At 40.7% G+C, this 17,299-nt stretch overlaps 1 protein-coding gene across 1 annotated transcript; it reads left to right on the top strand.

The window, feature by feature from the left end:
• The first annotated feature begins 4,391 nt into the window (after positions 1 to 4,391).
• On the top strand, positions 4,392 to 14,065 carry C3AR1 (complement C3a receptor 1). The gene is made up of 2 exons (XM_081587941.1): positions 4,392 to 4,547; positions 10,635 to 14,065. Exon 2 carries the CDS (start codon positions 10,646 to 10,648, stop codon positions 12,098 to 12,100), a length of 1,455 nt encoding a protein of 484 aa, XP_081444067.1. The 5' UTR covers positions 4,392 to 4,547; positions 10,635 to 10,645; the 3' UTR covers positions 12,101 to 14,065.
• Positions 14,066 to 17,299: the final 3,234 nt, after the last annotated feature.

Raw genomic sequence — 17,299 nt, 5'->3', positions numbered from 1 at the left:
TCTAATAATGAATCTAAGCATTTTTCATTAAGGAGAGAAACTTTGTCATATATTCATTTTTAATTCTCTCAGAGCAGGACAGAGAGTCTACAATTCTAAAACTTTATTTTGACCAAGTGAATACAGGTTTCTGTTATTGAAAATGTAGAACTAATCAGTGACTCGTAAAAGGTTTTAATATGGCTGTGTTGCAACATATATTCAAAATTTCAGTCTTTCCAAAACATCTGATCTCTGCTTAGAGGTCTATAATTAGATACTAAAAAGGAACAATACAGAGGAGAATCACATACATTGCCCCCAATTTTTCCATAGTACACCATGAAAGTGAAAGTGAAAGTCGCTCAGTCATGTCTGACTCTTTGCAACCCCATGGACTATACAGTCCATGTAATTGTCCAGGCCAGAATACTGGAGTGGGTAGCTTTTCCCTTCCCCAGGGCATCTTCCCAGCACAGGTATCGAACTCAGGTCTCCCGCATTGCAGGCGGATTCTTTACCAGCTGGGCCACAAAGGAAGCCCATATTACACCATAAAACAACTAATACTTTATAAGAAAGGACAGAAACCCTCCAGAAATAAAAGCCCTGTTCACAAGGTGCTTTCAGTAATTTCCTTCTTGATCTGCAAATCTAAGTAATACAGCTGGAAGTTCTCCAACTGGCTTTTGTTCTTAATTTTTATCTATTTGGCTGCTCTGGGTCTTAGTTGTGACACATGGTATCTTCAATCTTCCTTGCAACATGCAAACTCATAGTTGTGGTATGTGGGATCTAGTTCCCTGATCCAGGTCCGCTGCACTGGGAGAGACGAGTCTTAGCCACTGGACCACCAGGGAAGTCCCTCCAACTGGTTTTAACTGCTGTATAATCTTTAGAGAAAAAGGAATCAGTAAAACTGGGTCCACACCAGAAACAACTTTAAAGACCCGAATTAATTTTGGGATTATATATTCAAAAGCCAGCATCCTTTTCAACCAAACATTCATTCTTTCATTTATTCATTTATTGGTGCCCCAGATGCATGTTATTCCAAGCATGGCAGCAGGCACTGGAGATAGGAGCAAACTCTTGGCCTACCAGGGTATAGAAATCAATTATTTTACAGCACTATTGTGTATGTATGTATGCATGTACTCTCACTCAGTTGCTATCTCTGTCACTTTTTGCAATCTCACAGACTGTAGCACTCCAGGGGATTTTCCAGGCAAGAATACTGGAGTGGGTTGCCATTTTCTACTCCAGGGGATGTTCCCAACCGAGGGATAAATTCTTTTGTAGCACTATTAGGGTCTGTCAAATTTCTACCCATCGGTAAAGCTCAGCTCTTCAGTGCATTATCTTCCTGTTTGCTTCAGTGAGAATTAGTCATTCCCTTTTCCTGTTCCCAGGGTTACTCTGCTAACAGCCCTTACTATATTATTATAATTATATATACACATCTCTTTGTTTTTTCATCTCCCACAGTGTAAACTACATAATGTCTCTAGTAAGAGTGGAGTACTTGTTATGGTACTGAACTTAGTTATAAAGGCCCTACCTTTTGCAAGGGGAATAGTTACCCTCTCCACTGTTGGTGGGAATATAACTTGGTAGAGTCTCCTTAGTGGGAAATGACATAGCTTTCAAAACTGTGGATGCACATACATAGATTTAGCAAATACAATTCTAGGAAACTATTCTACAGAAATATTCCGAGATATGTAAAATATAAGACTACTCATTGAAGAATTGTTTATAACTGCTTAAAATTGGATAAAAATAGAATACCCACAAAGGGGAATAATTGACTAAGTGGTATAACATGAAATAACTTTAAAACTATGATGTGAACTAATAGGTCCTAATATTAAAAGATAAGTGACTTCCCAGGTGACTCAGTGGTAAAGAATCCACCTGCTAATGCAGGAGACACAAGAGACGTGGGTTTGATCCCCGAGTCAGGAAAATGCCCTGGAGAAGGAAATGGCAACCCATTCCAGTATTCTTGCCTGGAGAATTCCATTGATGCAGGAGTCTGGTGGGCTACAGTCCATGGAGTCAAGAGTCAGACACGCATGACTGAGCGACTGAACACGCTCACATACTACCCTTGTAATTAAATAATAACAATGGAAATAAATAAATACGTAAGTAAAACTCAACTCTTGGCATCTTTCTTGGGTCTTTCTGCCTCAAAAATACTCCATGGAGATTTGGCTGCAAACAAGGAGGGATGTAGATATTACTGTTTGGACAATAAGCTGATTCATATAGACTGAAGCCTTTATTTCACATGTTTATATGTAAAAGGATAATGTGAGTGAGAATTTCATTCAAGATCTACTTTAAGGAGGAATCACTGCTCAAGGTCCCCCTTCAGTCTTCTGCACTCTTTCCTGATGAAACTAATTAATCCAGGAAATTAGTTAATACAATCAATTAATTAACTAATTTAACTTAATCAAGTAGACTGCTGCCTGTTCTCCAATTCTTGAAGCTCTCACCCATCCACCAGATTCTGACTATGCTACATTTATTTATTTATATATTTTTATAGTAATAATCAAGAAAGTAAGGAGATCAAACCAATCAATCCTAAAAGAAATCAACCATGAATATTCACTGGAAGGACTGATGCTGAAGCTGAAGCTCCAATACTTTGGCCACCTGATGGATGCAAAGAGCTGATTCACTGGAAAAGACCCTGATGCTGGGAAAGATTGAAGGAAGGAAGGCAAGAGGAGAAGGAGGCAACAGAGGGTGAGATGGTTGGATGGCATCACTGGCTCAATGGACTTGAGTTTGAGCAAACCCTGAGAGACAGAGGACAGGGAAGCCTGGCATGCTGCAGTCCATGGCATCGCAGAGTCAGACACAACTTAGCGACTGAACAACAATCAAGAATGACAATTTTATAAATCACAACAATGTAGCTAATACACATATAAATTTGAAGTTGATATGTCGAGAAAGAATACAATTCTAATTACCTCAAATTTTCATAGCAAGGTGACTCAGTTCAGTTCAGTTCAGTCGCTCAATCGTGTCCAACTATTTTAGACCCCATGGACCACAGCATGCCAAGCCTCCATGTCCATCACCAACTCCCGGAATTTACTCAAACTCATGTTGATGATACCATCCAACCATCTCATCCTCTGTTGTCCCCTTCTCCTCCTGCCCTCTAGCTTTCCCAGCATCAGGGTCTTTTCAAATGAGTCAGCTCTTTGCACGAGGTGGCCAAAGTATTGGAGTTTCAGCTTCAACATCAATCCTTCCAATAAACACTCAGGACTGATCTCCTTTAGGATGGACTGGTTGGATCTTCTTGCAGTCCAAGGGACTCTCAAGAGTCTTCTCCAACACCACAGTTCAAAAGCATCAATTCTTCAGTGCTCAGCTTTCCTTTTAGTCCAACTCTCACATCCATACATCACTACTGGAAAAACCATAGCCTTGACTAGATGGACCTTTGCTGGCAAAGTAATGTCTCTGCTTTTTAATATGCTAAATTGGTCATAACTTTCCTTCCAAGGAGTCTTTTAATTTCATGGCTGCAGTCACCATCTGCAGTGATTTTAGAGCCCAAAAAAATAAAGTCAGCCACTGTTTCCACTGTTTCCCCATCTATTTGCCATGAAGTGATGGGACTGGATGTCACTATGTGCCCTTTAAACATCCTAAACAGCTTGTCACTAAGAATTCCCTGGTGGCTCAGTAGTTAAGACTTGGAGCTTCCACTGCAGGGGTCACAGGTTTGATCCCTGGTTGGAGTACTAAAATCTCACATGCCACAGCAGAGTCAAATAAATAAGTAAAATAATTTATCGCCTCTTTTGAGAGAAGTCCCATAATTCTTGAAGGGCCTGCCCAGATCTTATTTCTACTTTCCTAGATTGCCCCAGGCTAAATACACCTCTGTTATTTTCTACTATTCAGTATTTTACTTCTGCTGCTACTTCTATCATTATAGTCTGGATTGCATTACAGGATTTTTTGTTGTTGTTGTATAGGTGCATATTCACATCAGATTGTAACTCTACAGAAATAAGAACGTAGTTTAATTCCTCTGATTTTTGCATGATACATTCCTTGACATTTACTAAGCGTATAAGAGATATTGGTTGAGATTTATTACATGGCGTTGTGAGGGTCATTCCCTCTAGCTACTCCTCACCCACATTCATATACCATTTTCTAAAACAAAACAAATGCAAAACCCTATCAAGTGGGAAGCTTGTGTACAAAAGTGCTTTCTCTAACCATACTCTGTACTGCTGAAAACTTCTGAGAATCATGCTCTTTCACTTCTGTTTTTTAACTTTTCTTATCTGAGACATTTAGAAATGACTCACTTTGAAACTCTTCCTGTGGAGTCAGATGGTAGTGGAAAGTGTTGGGTTTGGTTTATCATCAGAAACGAAGAGAGAGGAAAGAGGAGGCGCTCATCAAAGTTCCTAACCATACTTCAGGACTTGACTGTGGTCAAGGGCGGGGACCAGACAGGACAAGTGGGGACCTCCAGACCTGTGCAGAAGCCTTCAGCTATTATTTCGGGGGTTTTGGTAAGGAAATCTAGATGCACCTGATGACTTGTGCCCAGCTTGTTCTCTTCATTGTAGATAATGGTTTGAAGGTCATTATTTTCTATTTCCCCTTCCTTCCCCAACTGTTATTTCTTTTGCTTTATTCCCATGTCCACCTTTTTCTCTTTCTAACTATTTCCACTTTCTATTTATCTTTGCTGTTTACATTTTATTCTGGAACTAATATTGAATTTTTACATCATTTTCCCCTCTCTTAAACTGGCTATTTCTCCTTCTGATCTTTGATTCCAGCTTTCCCAATAGTTCCATTTTCCAAATCAGTGATTATCTATTTTTCTTAATATATATATTTTTTCCATTTCATTTTGCTCTTTTTCTCTTTTATTTTTTTCCGCATTCTTTATTGCTACTGATTCTGTCATTCTGTCATTAGTATTTGATTCCAGAATCTACTTTTCTTTCCTTATTATAGTTGAATTTTAGTTTTAGGATTTTACTTATCTTTTTAATTCTGATTGGCCAATTCAATATTGAAAACTTAAAAAATATATATAGAGAGAGGTACTTTTCAACCAAAACCAATTCAGTATTGAAAACTTAAAAAAATAGAGAGAGAGAGGTACTTTTCAACAAAACACTTGGAGAAATATAAAAAGTTACCTTGGACTGAAAGACTTTTAAGATTCTGATTCAGATACACTTTCATTTCAAAATGTGATATTTAAAGTATAGCTCATGCCAGAAGTATAGCTCAGTTTCTTTGCACTGGAATTTTTCTCTTTTCAGTCATTATTACTTCCTTATTATTCTTTATTATTGTGCTGCTCTTGATGCCTTTCTCTATTAGCAATACCAGAGGCTTTTCTGTTATGTGATTATTTGTAGTAAAAAGAGTTTTGGCCTGATAGACATTGGACCTAGGATTTGAGAACGCTCCTAGTTGTGACTATGTAAAAGCCCCCTAATTTGCTGAGTTTCAGTGTCCAAAACTACAAAATAAAACTAGCTGCTGTTGCTGTTGAGTCGCTTCAGTCGTGTCTGACTCTGTGCGACCCCATAGACGGCAGCCCACCAGGCTCTGCCGTCCCCGGGATTCTCAGGCAAGAATACTGGAGTGGGTTGCCATTTCCTTCTCCAGTGCATGAAAGTGAAAAGTGAAACTGAAGTCGCTCAGTCGTGTCCGACTCTTCGCTACCCCATGGACTGTAGCCTACCAGGCTCCTCTGTCCATGGGATTTTCCAGGCAAGAGTACTGGAGTGGGGTGCCATTGCTTCTCCAATAAAACTAGAAACAAGAAGAAATAATTGCTAACTTTCTTTTCAGCCTTTGAATTCTATGACTCTCTCCATCTCTCTATATTTTATGAATCGATGCATGAATATGTGTGTAGGACAGGTGATCAAGGTAGCTGCCATGCACAACAGCAAAGGAAGTGAACCTGGCAGGACTCGAATATTAGAATAAGCAAGGCTACAGAATGGAGAATGAGAAGCACTTCTTCTTTTTCGTTATTTTGTTTTCTTAGTTATTTTAACTTCTGATAATCCCTATGATAGCATTTAGTCAACTCAGCAGAACAAGTCATATGGTATTCTGGGTTTCTACCAGAGGAAACATAAAATGCTGTAATAGCCAGTAAGAATTGGGAACTGGAAAACAAAAAAAAAGGAAGTTAGAAGAGATAGCATCCTTACTGGATTAACTGAATAAGAATTAAAATTTTTAATTTAATAGAAAAAGAAAATAAACCCCAAGTATGAGCATCCGTCCATTCAAGTAATCTTTAATCCTTACGTCTTACAAAGTATTGTGCTAAATTCTGTGGAGCAAGCACTTAGAAATAAGATTTTTTTTTACCATTATGAAACTTAAGGCTAGAATAATAGATAAGACAGCCATGAAAATAATTGTAATGCAGAACAAAATGTATCGTTACACAGAGAATACAAAAAGTGGTTCAAACCCCACCATACACACACAAAATTTAGGAGGCTGAAGAACTAAATCATGATTTGGATTATAAGAGAGATTTCAAGGAAAATATATTTGAGCTTAATCTTGAAAAATAACTAGGATTTCAACAGACAGAGATTAAGAATGGAGGAAAGAGGAGGTTAAGGTAGAGAATATCATTCCAGACAAAATTAAACAGCAGTCCCCAAGGAATAGAAAATGGCATTGACTTGGAATAGTGAGTTGTTCAGGAAAGCTATAAAGTAGAGTATGTTTACAGGAATATTAAAAATTACAGGAATTTCTCTGGCAATCCAGTTAAAAATCTGCCTTCCAATTCAGGGGAGGTGGGTTTAATCCCTGGTGTCGAAACTAAGATCCCACATGCCACAGGGCAGCTAAGCTCATGAGCCATAACTAGAGAGCCCACGTGATTCAGCAAGACCCAGCACAGCCAAAAAAAAAAGAAAAGAAAATTAGGGAAGGGTTACTTCACAGGGGCCAAGAGAAAGAGAGTGATAAGAAGCCAGTGTCAAGTAATAGGGATATTGTAGAGGACAAAGACAGAGAAAAAGATGCTTGTATTTGTTCTCTAGAGGTAGTTTTAGCAGAGTGATGGGATAGAAGACTAATTACAAAGGGTTAAGAAGTGACTGGTGAGAACAACTGACCCCAGAACAAGCCAGTATCCTTGAAAAAGAAAAACTATGCTAAATTAAAAGACTTAAGAAATATCCTGATGCAATGTTTGGTCCTAAACTGGATACAATTGTTGACAAATCAGCTATAAGGGATATTTTGGGGACAGTGGGAAAAAATGGATAAAGTCTGAATATTAGTCAAGGTAAATCTTACTGTATAATATGGAGACTGCTAAATGATAAAAGTGATCAAAGAAAGCAGTTTGTATAAAACAATATGCATTTACACCCATGTTCATAGCAACAGTATCCACAATAGCTAAAATGTGGAAGCATCTCCAATGTCCATCAACAGATGAATGGATAAATAAAATGTGGTTCACACATATAGTGGAATATTATTGTCTTAAAAAGGAAGAGAATTCTGACACATGCTACAACATGGATGAACCTTAAGGACATTTTGCCAAGTGAAATAAGCCAGTCACAAAAAGACAAATGCTGTAGGATTCCATCTTCACAAGGGACCTAGAGTAGTCAATCCTAAAAGATGATGCTGTTAAAGTGCTGCACTCAATATGCCAGTAAATTTGGAAAACTCAGCAGTGGCCACAGGACTGGAAAAGGTCAGTTTTAATTCAAATTTCAAACAAGGGCAATGCCAAAGAATGTTCAGACTACAGCACAAATGCACTCATTTCACATGCTTGCAAGGTAATGCTCAAAATCCTTTAAGCTAAGCTTCAACTGTATGCGAACCAAGAACTTCCAGATGCTCAAGCTGGATTTAGAAGAGGCAGAGGAACCAGAGATCAAATTGCCAACATCCATTAGATCATAGAAAAAGCAAGAGTTCCAGAAACATCTACTTTTGCTTTACTGACTATGCCAAAGCCTTTGACTCTGTGGATCACAAGAAGCTGTGGAAAATTCTTCAAGAGACGGTAATATCAGACCACCTGACCTGCCTCCTGTATGCAGGTCAAGAAGCAGCAGTTAGAACTGGACATGGAACAACAGACTGGTTCCAAATTGGAAAAGGAGTATGTCAAGGCTGTATATTGTCACCCTGCTTATTTAACTTATATGCAGAGTACATTATTCGAAAAGCTGGGCTGGGTGAAGCACAAGCTAGAATCAGAATTGCCAGGAGAAATATCAATAACCCCAGATATGCAGATGATATCACCCTTATGGCAGAAACCAAAGAGGAACTAAAGCACCTCTTAATGAAAGTGAAAGAGGAAAGTGAAAAAGCTGGCTTAAAATTCAACATTCAAAAAAACAAAGATCACGACATCCAGTCCCATCACTTCTTGGCAAATAGATGGGGAAATAATGGAAACAGTGACAGACTTTATTTTCTTGGGTTCCAAAATCACTGCAAACAGTGACTGCAGCCATGAAATTAAAAGACACGTGCTATGACAAACCTAGACAGCATATTAAAAAGCAGAGACATTACTTTGCCAACAAAGGTCTGTCTAGTCAAAGCTATGGTTTTTCCAGTAGTCATGTATGGATGTGAGAGTTGGACCATAAAGAAAGCTGAGCACCGAAGAATTGCTGCTTTTGAACTGTGGTGTTGAAGAAGACTCTTGAGAGTCCCTTGGCCTGCAAGGAGATCGAACCAGTCCATCCTAAAGGAAATCAGTCCTGAATATTCATTGGAAGGACTGATGCTGAAGCTGAACCTCCAATACTTTGGCCACCTGATGCAAAGACTAGAAAAGACTCTGATGCTGGGAAAAATTGAAGACAAGAGGAGAAGGGGATGACAGGGGATGAGAAGGTTGGATGGCATCACCAACTCAATGGACATGAGTTTGAGCAGGCTCCGGGAGATGGTGAAGGACAGGGAAGCCTGGCGTGCTGCCGTCTGTGGGGTTGTAAAGGACTGAGCGACTGAACAACCAAGAGCAGTAACCAAAAGTAGGCTGGTGATTGCCATGGACTTCGGAGAAAGGGAAGTGAGGAGCTGGTTTTTAATAGATAGAGAATTTCAGCTTTACAAGATCAGAAAGTTCTAGAAATTGACTGCATAATAATGTAAAAAACCCAACACTACTGAGCTGTACCCTTAAAAATGGTTAAGATGGTAAATTTTATGTTACATGCGGTGGTGGTGGTTTAGTCGCTCAGTCATGTCTGACTCACTGCAACCCAACTGTAGCCCTCCAGGCTCCTCTGTCCACGGGATTTTCCAGGCAAGAATACTGGAGTGGGTTGCCATTCGCTTCTCCAGGGGAACCTTCCTGACCCAGCGATCAAATTCATGTCCCCTGCATTGCAGATGGATTCTTTACCAACGGAGCCATTGTATTTAACCACAATTTAAAAAATTTAAATACCAGTATGCACAGTGTAATCTAATTTTGTTAAATTTTTCGTAATAAAAAATATACGTACATATAGTACACACATATGAATGTGAATAAAGACCCAGAAAAATATAAATTAAGATACTAAAAGTGTGGGAATTCCCTGGTGGCCCAGTGGATAAGACTTTGCCCTCCTAATGCAGGGGGCCCGGGTTTAATTCCTGGTCAGGGAACTAGATCCCACATGCTTCAACTAAAGATCCCACATGCAACTAAGTCCTGACATAGCCAAATAAATCAAAATATTAAAAAAAAAAAAAAGATATTTAAGAGTAACCACTGACTAGTGGTATATAATATTTTTATTTTCTTATTTTTGCTTCTTTATGTTTTCTAATTTTCTTCATGAATGATTTCTGTTTCTGTAATAATCAAGCTATTTTACCCAAGGTATATTCATAAAAAACAAATAAGAAAGAAATGATGGGTGGTAAGGAAATCAAGGGCTTCCCAGGTGGCGCTAGTGGTAAAGAACCCACCTGCCTGTGCAGGAGACTTAAGGACATGGGTTTGATTCCTGGGTCGGGAAGATTCCTGGGAGGAGGGCATGACAATCTGGAGGACATGACAACCCACTCCAATATTCTTCGATGGAGAATCCCATGGACAGACGAAGCCTGGCGGACTAACAGTCCATAGGGTCACAAACAGTCAGGCACAACTGAAGCGACTTAGCACAGCACATAGTTGATTTATCATGTTGTGTTAATTTCTGATGTAAAGCAAGACGAGTGACTCAGTTATACTCGTACATTTTCTTTTTCATATTCTGTTCCATTATGGTTGATCACAGGATAGTGGATACAGTTCCGTGTGCTATACAGTAGGACCTTGTTGTTTACCTATCCTATATATACTAGTATGCATCTGCTAATCCCAAACTCCCAATACTCCCTTTTCCCTTGGCAACCACAGTCTGTTCTCTATGTCAGTACAGTAGATTTTAAATTGTCTTTCAGAGTATGTTTTTGAGTAATCCAACGTGAAGTCAAAGAATATAAAATAAACCAGTGTTAGGGTCTTTGTGGCTCTACATCTTTAAGTTAGAATTCTATGACTATGCTAATGAGTCATAGAATAGTTTTGTTTTTTTTTTTTAGTTTTAACATTTTTGTTTATATTTTTACAGAAGTTTTAGCAATGGAGTCTTTCTCTGCTGAGACCAATTCAACTGACCTACACTCACAGCCTTGGGATGAACCCCATGTAATTCTCTCCATGGTCATCCTCAGCATCACTTTCCTACTGGGGTTGCCAGGCAATGGGCTGGTGCTGTGGGTGGCTGGCCTAAAGATGCAACGGACAGTGAACACAGTTTGGTTTCTCCATCTCACCTTGGCTGACTTCATCTGCTGCCTCTCCCTGCCCTTCTCCCTGGTCCACTTGGTTCTCCAAGGACACTGGCCCTACGGCTGGTTCCTATGCAAGCTCATCCCCTCCATCATCGTCCTCAACATGTTTGCCAGCGTCTTCTTGCTGACCGCCATTAGCCTGGACCGCTGTCTGTTGGTACTCAGGCCAGTCTGGTGCCAGAATCATCGCAACGTGGGAACAGCCTGCACTATCTGTGGTTGTATCTGGGTGGTGGCTTTGGTAATGTGCATACCTGCTTTTGTATACCGGGAAACGTTCACTATAGACAACCAGAGTATGTGTGGCTACAATTTTGGTCCCTATGGCTCATTAGATTATCCAGACTTCACCTTTGATCTACTGGAAAACGGGTCTTTTGACAACGCCATTGCTGAGCCTCCTGGAGAAATGGATGACAGGTTAGATTCCTTCTTTCTGCAAACCAAGGATCAGCCTTGGGCAGCCACCACTGGTCTCCATTCCCAAGAATTTCAAAGAACTTCTAGAGACTCACTCCCTACAGATTCAGCTAGATTATCTGTTCAACAACCACATTATGATTTATTTCAGTCTGCTGATGAAGTCTCAGCTACACTCTCCAGTGACTTTCCCACTGAAGATCACAGAACTCACCCCCTGGAGAACTGGGATTCTTTTCTCCCTGCTGATTCAGAGTTTTTTTCTAATGCCTCCAGTGATTCTTTATCCACATCTGAGCTATCACAAGGTTTCCAGGATGATTATTTCGGCCAATTTGCATATGATCATCAAGTGCCAACACCCCAGGTAGCCATAACCATCAGTAGGCTAGTGGTGGGTTTTCTGTTGCCCTTTATCATCATGGTGGCCTGTTACAGCCTCATTATTTTCAAAATGCGTCGGAGCCACTTCACCAAGTCTCGGAGCAAACTCTTGAGAGTGGCTATGGTGGTGGTGGTTGTCTTCCTTGTCTGCTGGGCTCCGTACCACATTGTTGGAGTCCTCTTATTGTTTATTGACCCAGACACTCCCTTTGGGGAATCTCTGTTGTCCTGGGACCATGTGTCTCTTGCTCTAGCATCTGCCAATAGTTGCTTCAATCCATTCCTCTATGCTCTCCTGGGAAAGGACTTTAGGAGAAAAGCAAGACAGTCTGTGCAGGGAATTCTGGAGGCAGCTTTCAGTGAGGACGTGACACACTCTACCAGCTGCCCCCAAAACAAAACCTCTTTCGAAAGAAACAGTATCAGTACAATTGTATGAAAAGATGGAGCCACTGACCTAAGCAGAGGTTCTTAGGTGAATGCAACATGTTTCTTAAAAGATGGGAAAGATGGGGAGCAGGGAGTTCTTGCAGAGACTGTCAAAGAATCCATTTGGAGGTTCTCAAAGCATGGTCCCAGACTAGCATGAGCATCACCTGGAAAGTTGTCAGAAGTTCAAATTCTCCAGCCCTTCCCCCTGCAGGCTGGCTGAATCTGAATCTCTGGGGTTGGGGTCCCGAGAGTGTTTGCACAAGCTCTCTTGTTTCTGATGAATGCTAAACTTGGAAATCACTGTAAAGATAGCCTGTTTCTATCCCAAACAAAGGCACGTGAGATAAATGAGAATGCCGTCTGCTTAAAAATGATGTTTCAAAAAATAATGTTTCCATTGTCAAATATTTTCTAAATTTCCTTCTAGATTCAATTTAAAACCATTTCTTCTAGTGCTCCCTGAGTGAAAGATGATCTTTTATTCAATGGCTTTGTTGGGGTGATGGCAGTGGTGAAGGTTTTAAATGAAAAAAAGAAAAGGTGCAAAAAGAAAAAGTCTATAAAAACAAGGAACAGCTCTAAAAGGACTGTTTCTGAATAAAGTTAGTGCAACATGTGAAAAAACAAACAAGGAGTTATGAAACTGAGTTGGGAGCAGAGTACAATGCCAAATGCCTGCTACTTGGAATATTTCTGGATACAGAACACAGGAATTCTGAGTTGCCATCATTACAGCTGAATAAGCATCTATTGTGTAAAGACTACTGAGGGCACCTAAGAACTTTCTCATGAAATGGTATATTCATGAAATGGTATATTCAGTTTGGGCAGATGGCTCCTCTGTTTGTTTGCTCAGTTTGTTTAACTGCTTATTGATAGAATCATCTATCTTTCATTCCTTTTCTTAAGCTCTTAAATTCTCTTACTTCTCTCCTGCCTTGAAATCTTCTTCCAGGCTTTTTGCCTCTAATTACCAACACTTTCATGACATGCAAATGACTAGCTTGCTCTCACTACTTCCCAGGGAACTTATTTCAAACAAAAGGAGAAAGAGAATAGAAGATGAGGCAACTATTCTTGAATTCACTGCAAAATAGCTGAGTATCCTCTGGCCTTGTTACCCATCCAACTTCTAAAAACATGACTGTGGGTGTGTATTTTTCACACCAAAATTATCAGATGTATCTGGGGTTTTTTTAAATTAATCTTTATCTTTACCCATGTAATACATGCACACAGTATTTTAAAGAGAAACCAATGCTCATAATGAAATCTAAGAGGTTTCCTGCCCTACTCCGGCCAGCTTCTCCTTCCTCCCACTCCCTCTCCCCAGAGATAACCCTTGAAACCACAATCTGAGATGTTCCTTCTGAAATTTGCCATGATATTTCTAAGTCATGACCTTATGCTACTAGTTTTTGTACACGACAAATGACTTTTTCTTTTGGAAGAGGAAGAATATTTTCTAAACACCTTCATATTTTGTGTTTATGCAGCATCCCAATATTCATTAACCATCATCCTTTAATTTGTTCACAAGCACACATTTTCTACTTTGTTGATCCATTCCAACCACCCTTCTTTCATTTTTTAAAAAAGCATTCTCCAACCCCATCACCTTCTCATTTTTTTCTGTATATGAAGTTTTATGTATGGATATTAAGCCTCTACATTTTCAGGTTTGTTTGTACGACAACTTAGCCTCATCTGAGTCCAGTGATTTAACCTGAAACATAGAAAATGAGATGTTTTAGACTTGCAAAGCACTGTTCTTATTAAGTGGTGGAGGGGAGGGTCTGGACTACAAATGAGTTACAAAGTGCTATGTGGAAAATTTTCAAATCATTAGGAATGCTCTCACTTGTGCAGTAATGATATCTAAGATGATGTGATTTGTCATGCTACTTTCCAATTTTATCTGCTCATATATTTGATGTGAATAAATGCTTTCTTTCTCCATGGTTCCCTGCAAGGCTCAGAGATTCATGGATCCTTTTAATTGTTTGACACTAGGGATAGATCATAATCTCTGAACATATAGCAAATAAATCTCATAGTGGGTAGCTGTAGGCTTGCTGTAATGACGATTAGCTAGGTTCCTGGAAACCCCAACATTCTCACAGGACCCTGGATAGAAGTCTCAAACTCTTAGGGCTAGTGTACAGGATACCAGGGTGAATGATCTTGGCATAATTATCCCAAGTTGGCATACCTATTCAATAATTGACATTTCTGGGCTCCTTTTGAGAGTTCTGTTTCCCTTGGAAATGTATTCTGAAGAAATCCCTACAATTGGAATCCCCTCATTTTCAATGTAAAACTCTGGTGAGTACCTGTAAGCTTTGCCCAAAGTCCCAGAGGGGGAGGCAAGTCCTTCTCAGATTGTAGTATTTTTAATCTTTAAAATACCCCAGAATGCAAGCAAGGCAGTTTAGTCCACGTATCAAGCTGCAAGGCAGGACAGATTGCCTCTCCCGACAATATTTTGCAATAATTCACAGCATTAAAAAAAAAATGTCAGAGCGATGCTTTTAATCTTCCTTACCTATCAATCAATATTACCAAAATTGTCAGGGTCAGATCCTGTGGGGGAGCGAGGGGGAGGGGCAGCAGAAAACAAATGATTTCACATTTCCCTTTTTCCTACTCTGGCAAAAAAGGAAATTTGAGACCAGCACCAGGAAAATAAAACCACAAACATTCGTTTTGTTTTTTGTTTTTTTTATTAAGAAAGCATGCAAAAAACAACAACAACTTGTGAGCCCATACACCCCCCCTTCCCAGCCTGCGCCAATGCAAAGCATTATGGGTGGTATGAAGGACTCACCAAACCAGAAACATGGGGGTTAAGGAGAGAAAGGCAGGGGTGGGTGGATGGATACCAAAGAATTGCTCTCTCCGTTCCTCTCCCCCACGCTCTCCTCCAACTCCTCTTTTGGCAGTGAGCTCCTGCAGTTTTGCACACGTCACCCAAGACGACAACAATGACTACACTTTCAAGGCTGGCAATGCTGGATGGACAAAAAAAAGGAGTATTCTTTCCCTTTCAGGGAGGGGAGGGGAAACTGAGGCCCAAAGAGAGCTGGGTTTGTCCTGTGCCATTTAGCGAGGTTGGTTTTAGTGGAGAGGGGGGCTAAAGGCCCCGAAGGCCTGACGGCCCATCTCCAGCCCAAGCCCCAAACTTCAATGACTGGCTGCCCTCCAGAGTTCTCGTTTTCAGAAGACACAGATGAACTATACACAGGAGACACTTCCATGTCTGATTTAGTCTACCCTGGCAAATCTTGTGCGGATCTGGGTAGAAGAGGGGTTGAGAAATGTGATGATTTGTAAGAGAGGAAATCTTAGGAAGAACAGATGCGACGCTGTGTGTAGGAGGCACCCTGACTGGAAGGATGAGGAAGACACGCCTCAGATGGGGACACTGGGCTGAGGCGTGTCACCACCCTGGAAGAGAAATTCTCCTGTCCCCAATGGGAAATCTTATGCCATACTTCAACCCCACAAACTGCCCTCCGACACGACAGTGGGTTCAAGTCACTCACACCCCCATGTCTTACAAAGAACTTCAAAGAAATAAAGTGCTGTTTAGTTAACTGCCCTTTCTTGCCCCCCGACTTCAGCCTCACTGGACTTCTTCAACAAACTCTCAATAGAGAACCTCTTACGAAGAAAGGAAGGGGAGGATGAGGGGGAAAGCAGGAAAGCGGAAAGCATGGGTAAATAAAAGGATAGGAACAAAAACCAGAAATCACAGAGACAGTGGCCTTGTCCATTCCGCACATTTTGTCCTGCAGCTTTGAGAAAGTGACCATTCGGTAAAATAAAAACGGAAATAAAACTGTTCTTCCTTCTCAGAACTAGAATTCAATAATTAATATCCAATATACGCTAAGTACTCTGCAGCCATAAACCATGGCCACTCCTTGACAAAGGAGGTAAGTTTTCCCTGTACCTTTTTCGGGGGCCGGGGGGGAGTCCTTCCTTGGCCCTCATGGAGCTCTTTGTTTTCAGTTATTTATTACCCTCTCCCAAGTTCCTTCATCCCTCAAAAAACCTGATTGCAGAAGCTTCAGCCCCAGTGATCTGGATTCCAAGAGAAGCATCCACCTACATAGTTAAATAACTGAAATATTCCCTATGCACGTCTACACCAGTTCCCCTTTCCTCTCTCACCCTCCTGACACCCGTACTGTAGGTTTGATTCTGCTTTGATCTGTGGGAAAGAGATTCCAGTCTTGCCCGAGGACATGGTGAGACTAAAAGGAATCATGGGTTACTCTCCTTTCTTGAGAATCCCAGAAAACAGGAGAAGAAAATTTGATGGGTGGAAGAGTTGGGCAGACAACTAAAGGAGGATGAAATAGTATTTGCCAAATGAGATAAGGGGATGAAAGGATAACTAGTAAGTGCAAATAAAAGACACAGTTAATTTCCAGAGAACATGATGTTTAAAAAGCCAGAATGGTTCAACAGAAACCATCTCCAAAAAGCTGACCCTATGCTGAAGGGTTGTCCTCATTTCCACCACAGAAGCAGCACGTACGTGCTAAGTTGCTTCAGTTGTGTCCAACTCTGCAACCCTATGGACTGTAGCCCGCCAGGCTCCTCTGTCCATGGGATTCTCGGGCAAGAATACTGGAGTGGGTTGCCATGCCCTCCTCCAGGGGATCTTCCCAGCCCAGGGATGGAACTCACATCTCCTGCCGTGGCGGGTGGGTTCTTTACCACTAGCGCCACCTGGGAAGCCCTGAAGAGAAGCAGAGTTCTGGCTAGGACTGACTATATCCTATAGAGAACAGGCCAGGAATAAGCCAGTGGCAGTTTATTTGACAAGAGTGGCAGAGACCCAATTTCTGTTTTGTATTCCATCACCCCTCTACAGCATTCTACTCTACCCAACCCAGACCTCTTATTCCACTAGGATTTTATCTCCACCATCATCACTCTTACCCTTGATGGGGAATAAGGACCAGCAGAAGTAGGATTGGAGATAATAAGGGACAAGGAAGAGCTCAGAGGACAAAATTAGCACCATTGAGTAAAACCTGCAAATTCATGGCTGCCAAGCAGCATTTTAAATCCCTTCTACTTGATAATGTGGCCTCTTCAGCCCTGGATTGAACTATTATCCACAGAAAACAATGTAGGGCTGAAAGGTGGGATTAGCACTGAATTGCCCAAAGAGAAAGGTAAATCAAAGTTT

The sequence above is a fragment of the Giraffa tippelskirchi genome, chromosome 4 (assembly GCF_054371585.1).
Source record: "Giraffa tippelskirchi isolate mGirTip1 chromosome 4, T2T-mGirTip1v1.2.pri, whole genome shotgun sequence".
In the NCBI taxonomy this organism is placed as follows: domain Eukaryota; kingdom Metazoa; phylum Chordata; class Mammalia; order Artiodactyla; family Giraffidae; genus Giraffa; species Giraffa tippelskirchi.
Note: the sequence above shows the minus strand (reverse complement) of the source record. Positions and strands in the feature narration are given on the sequence as shown.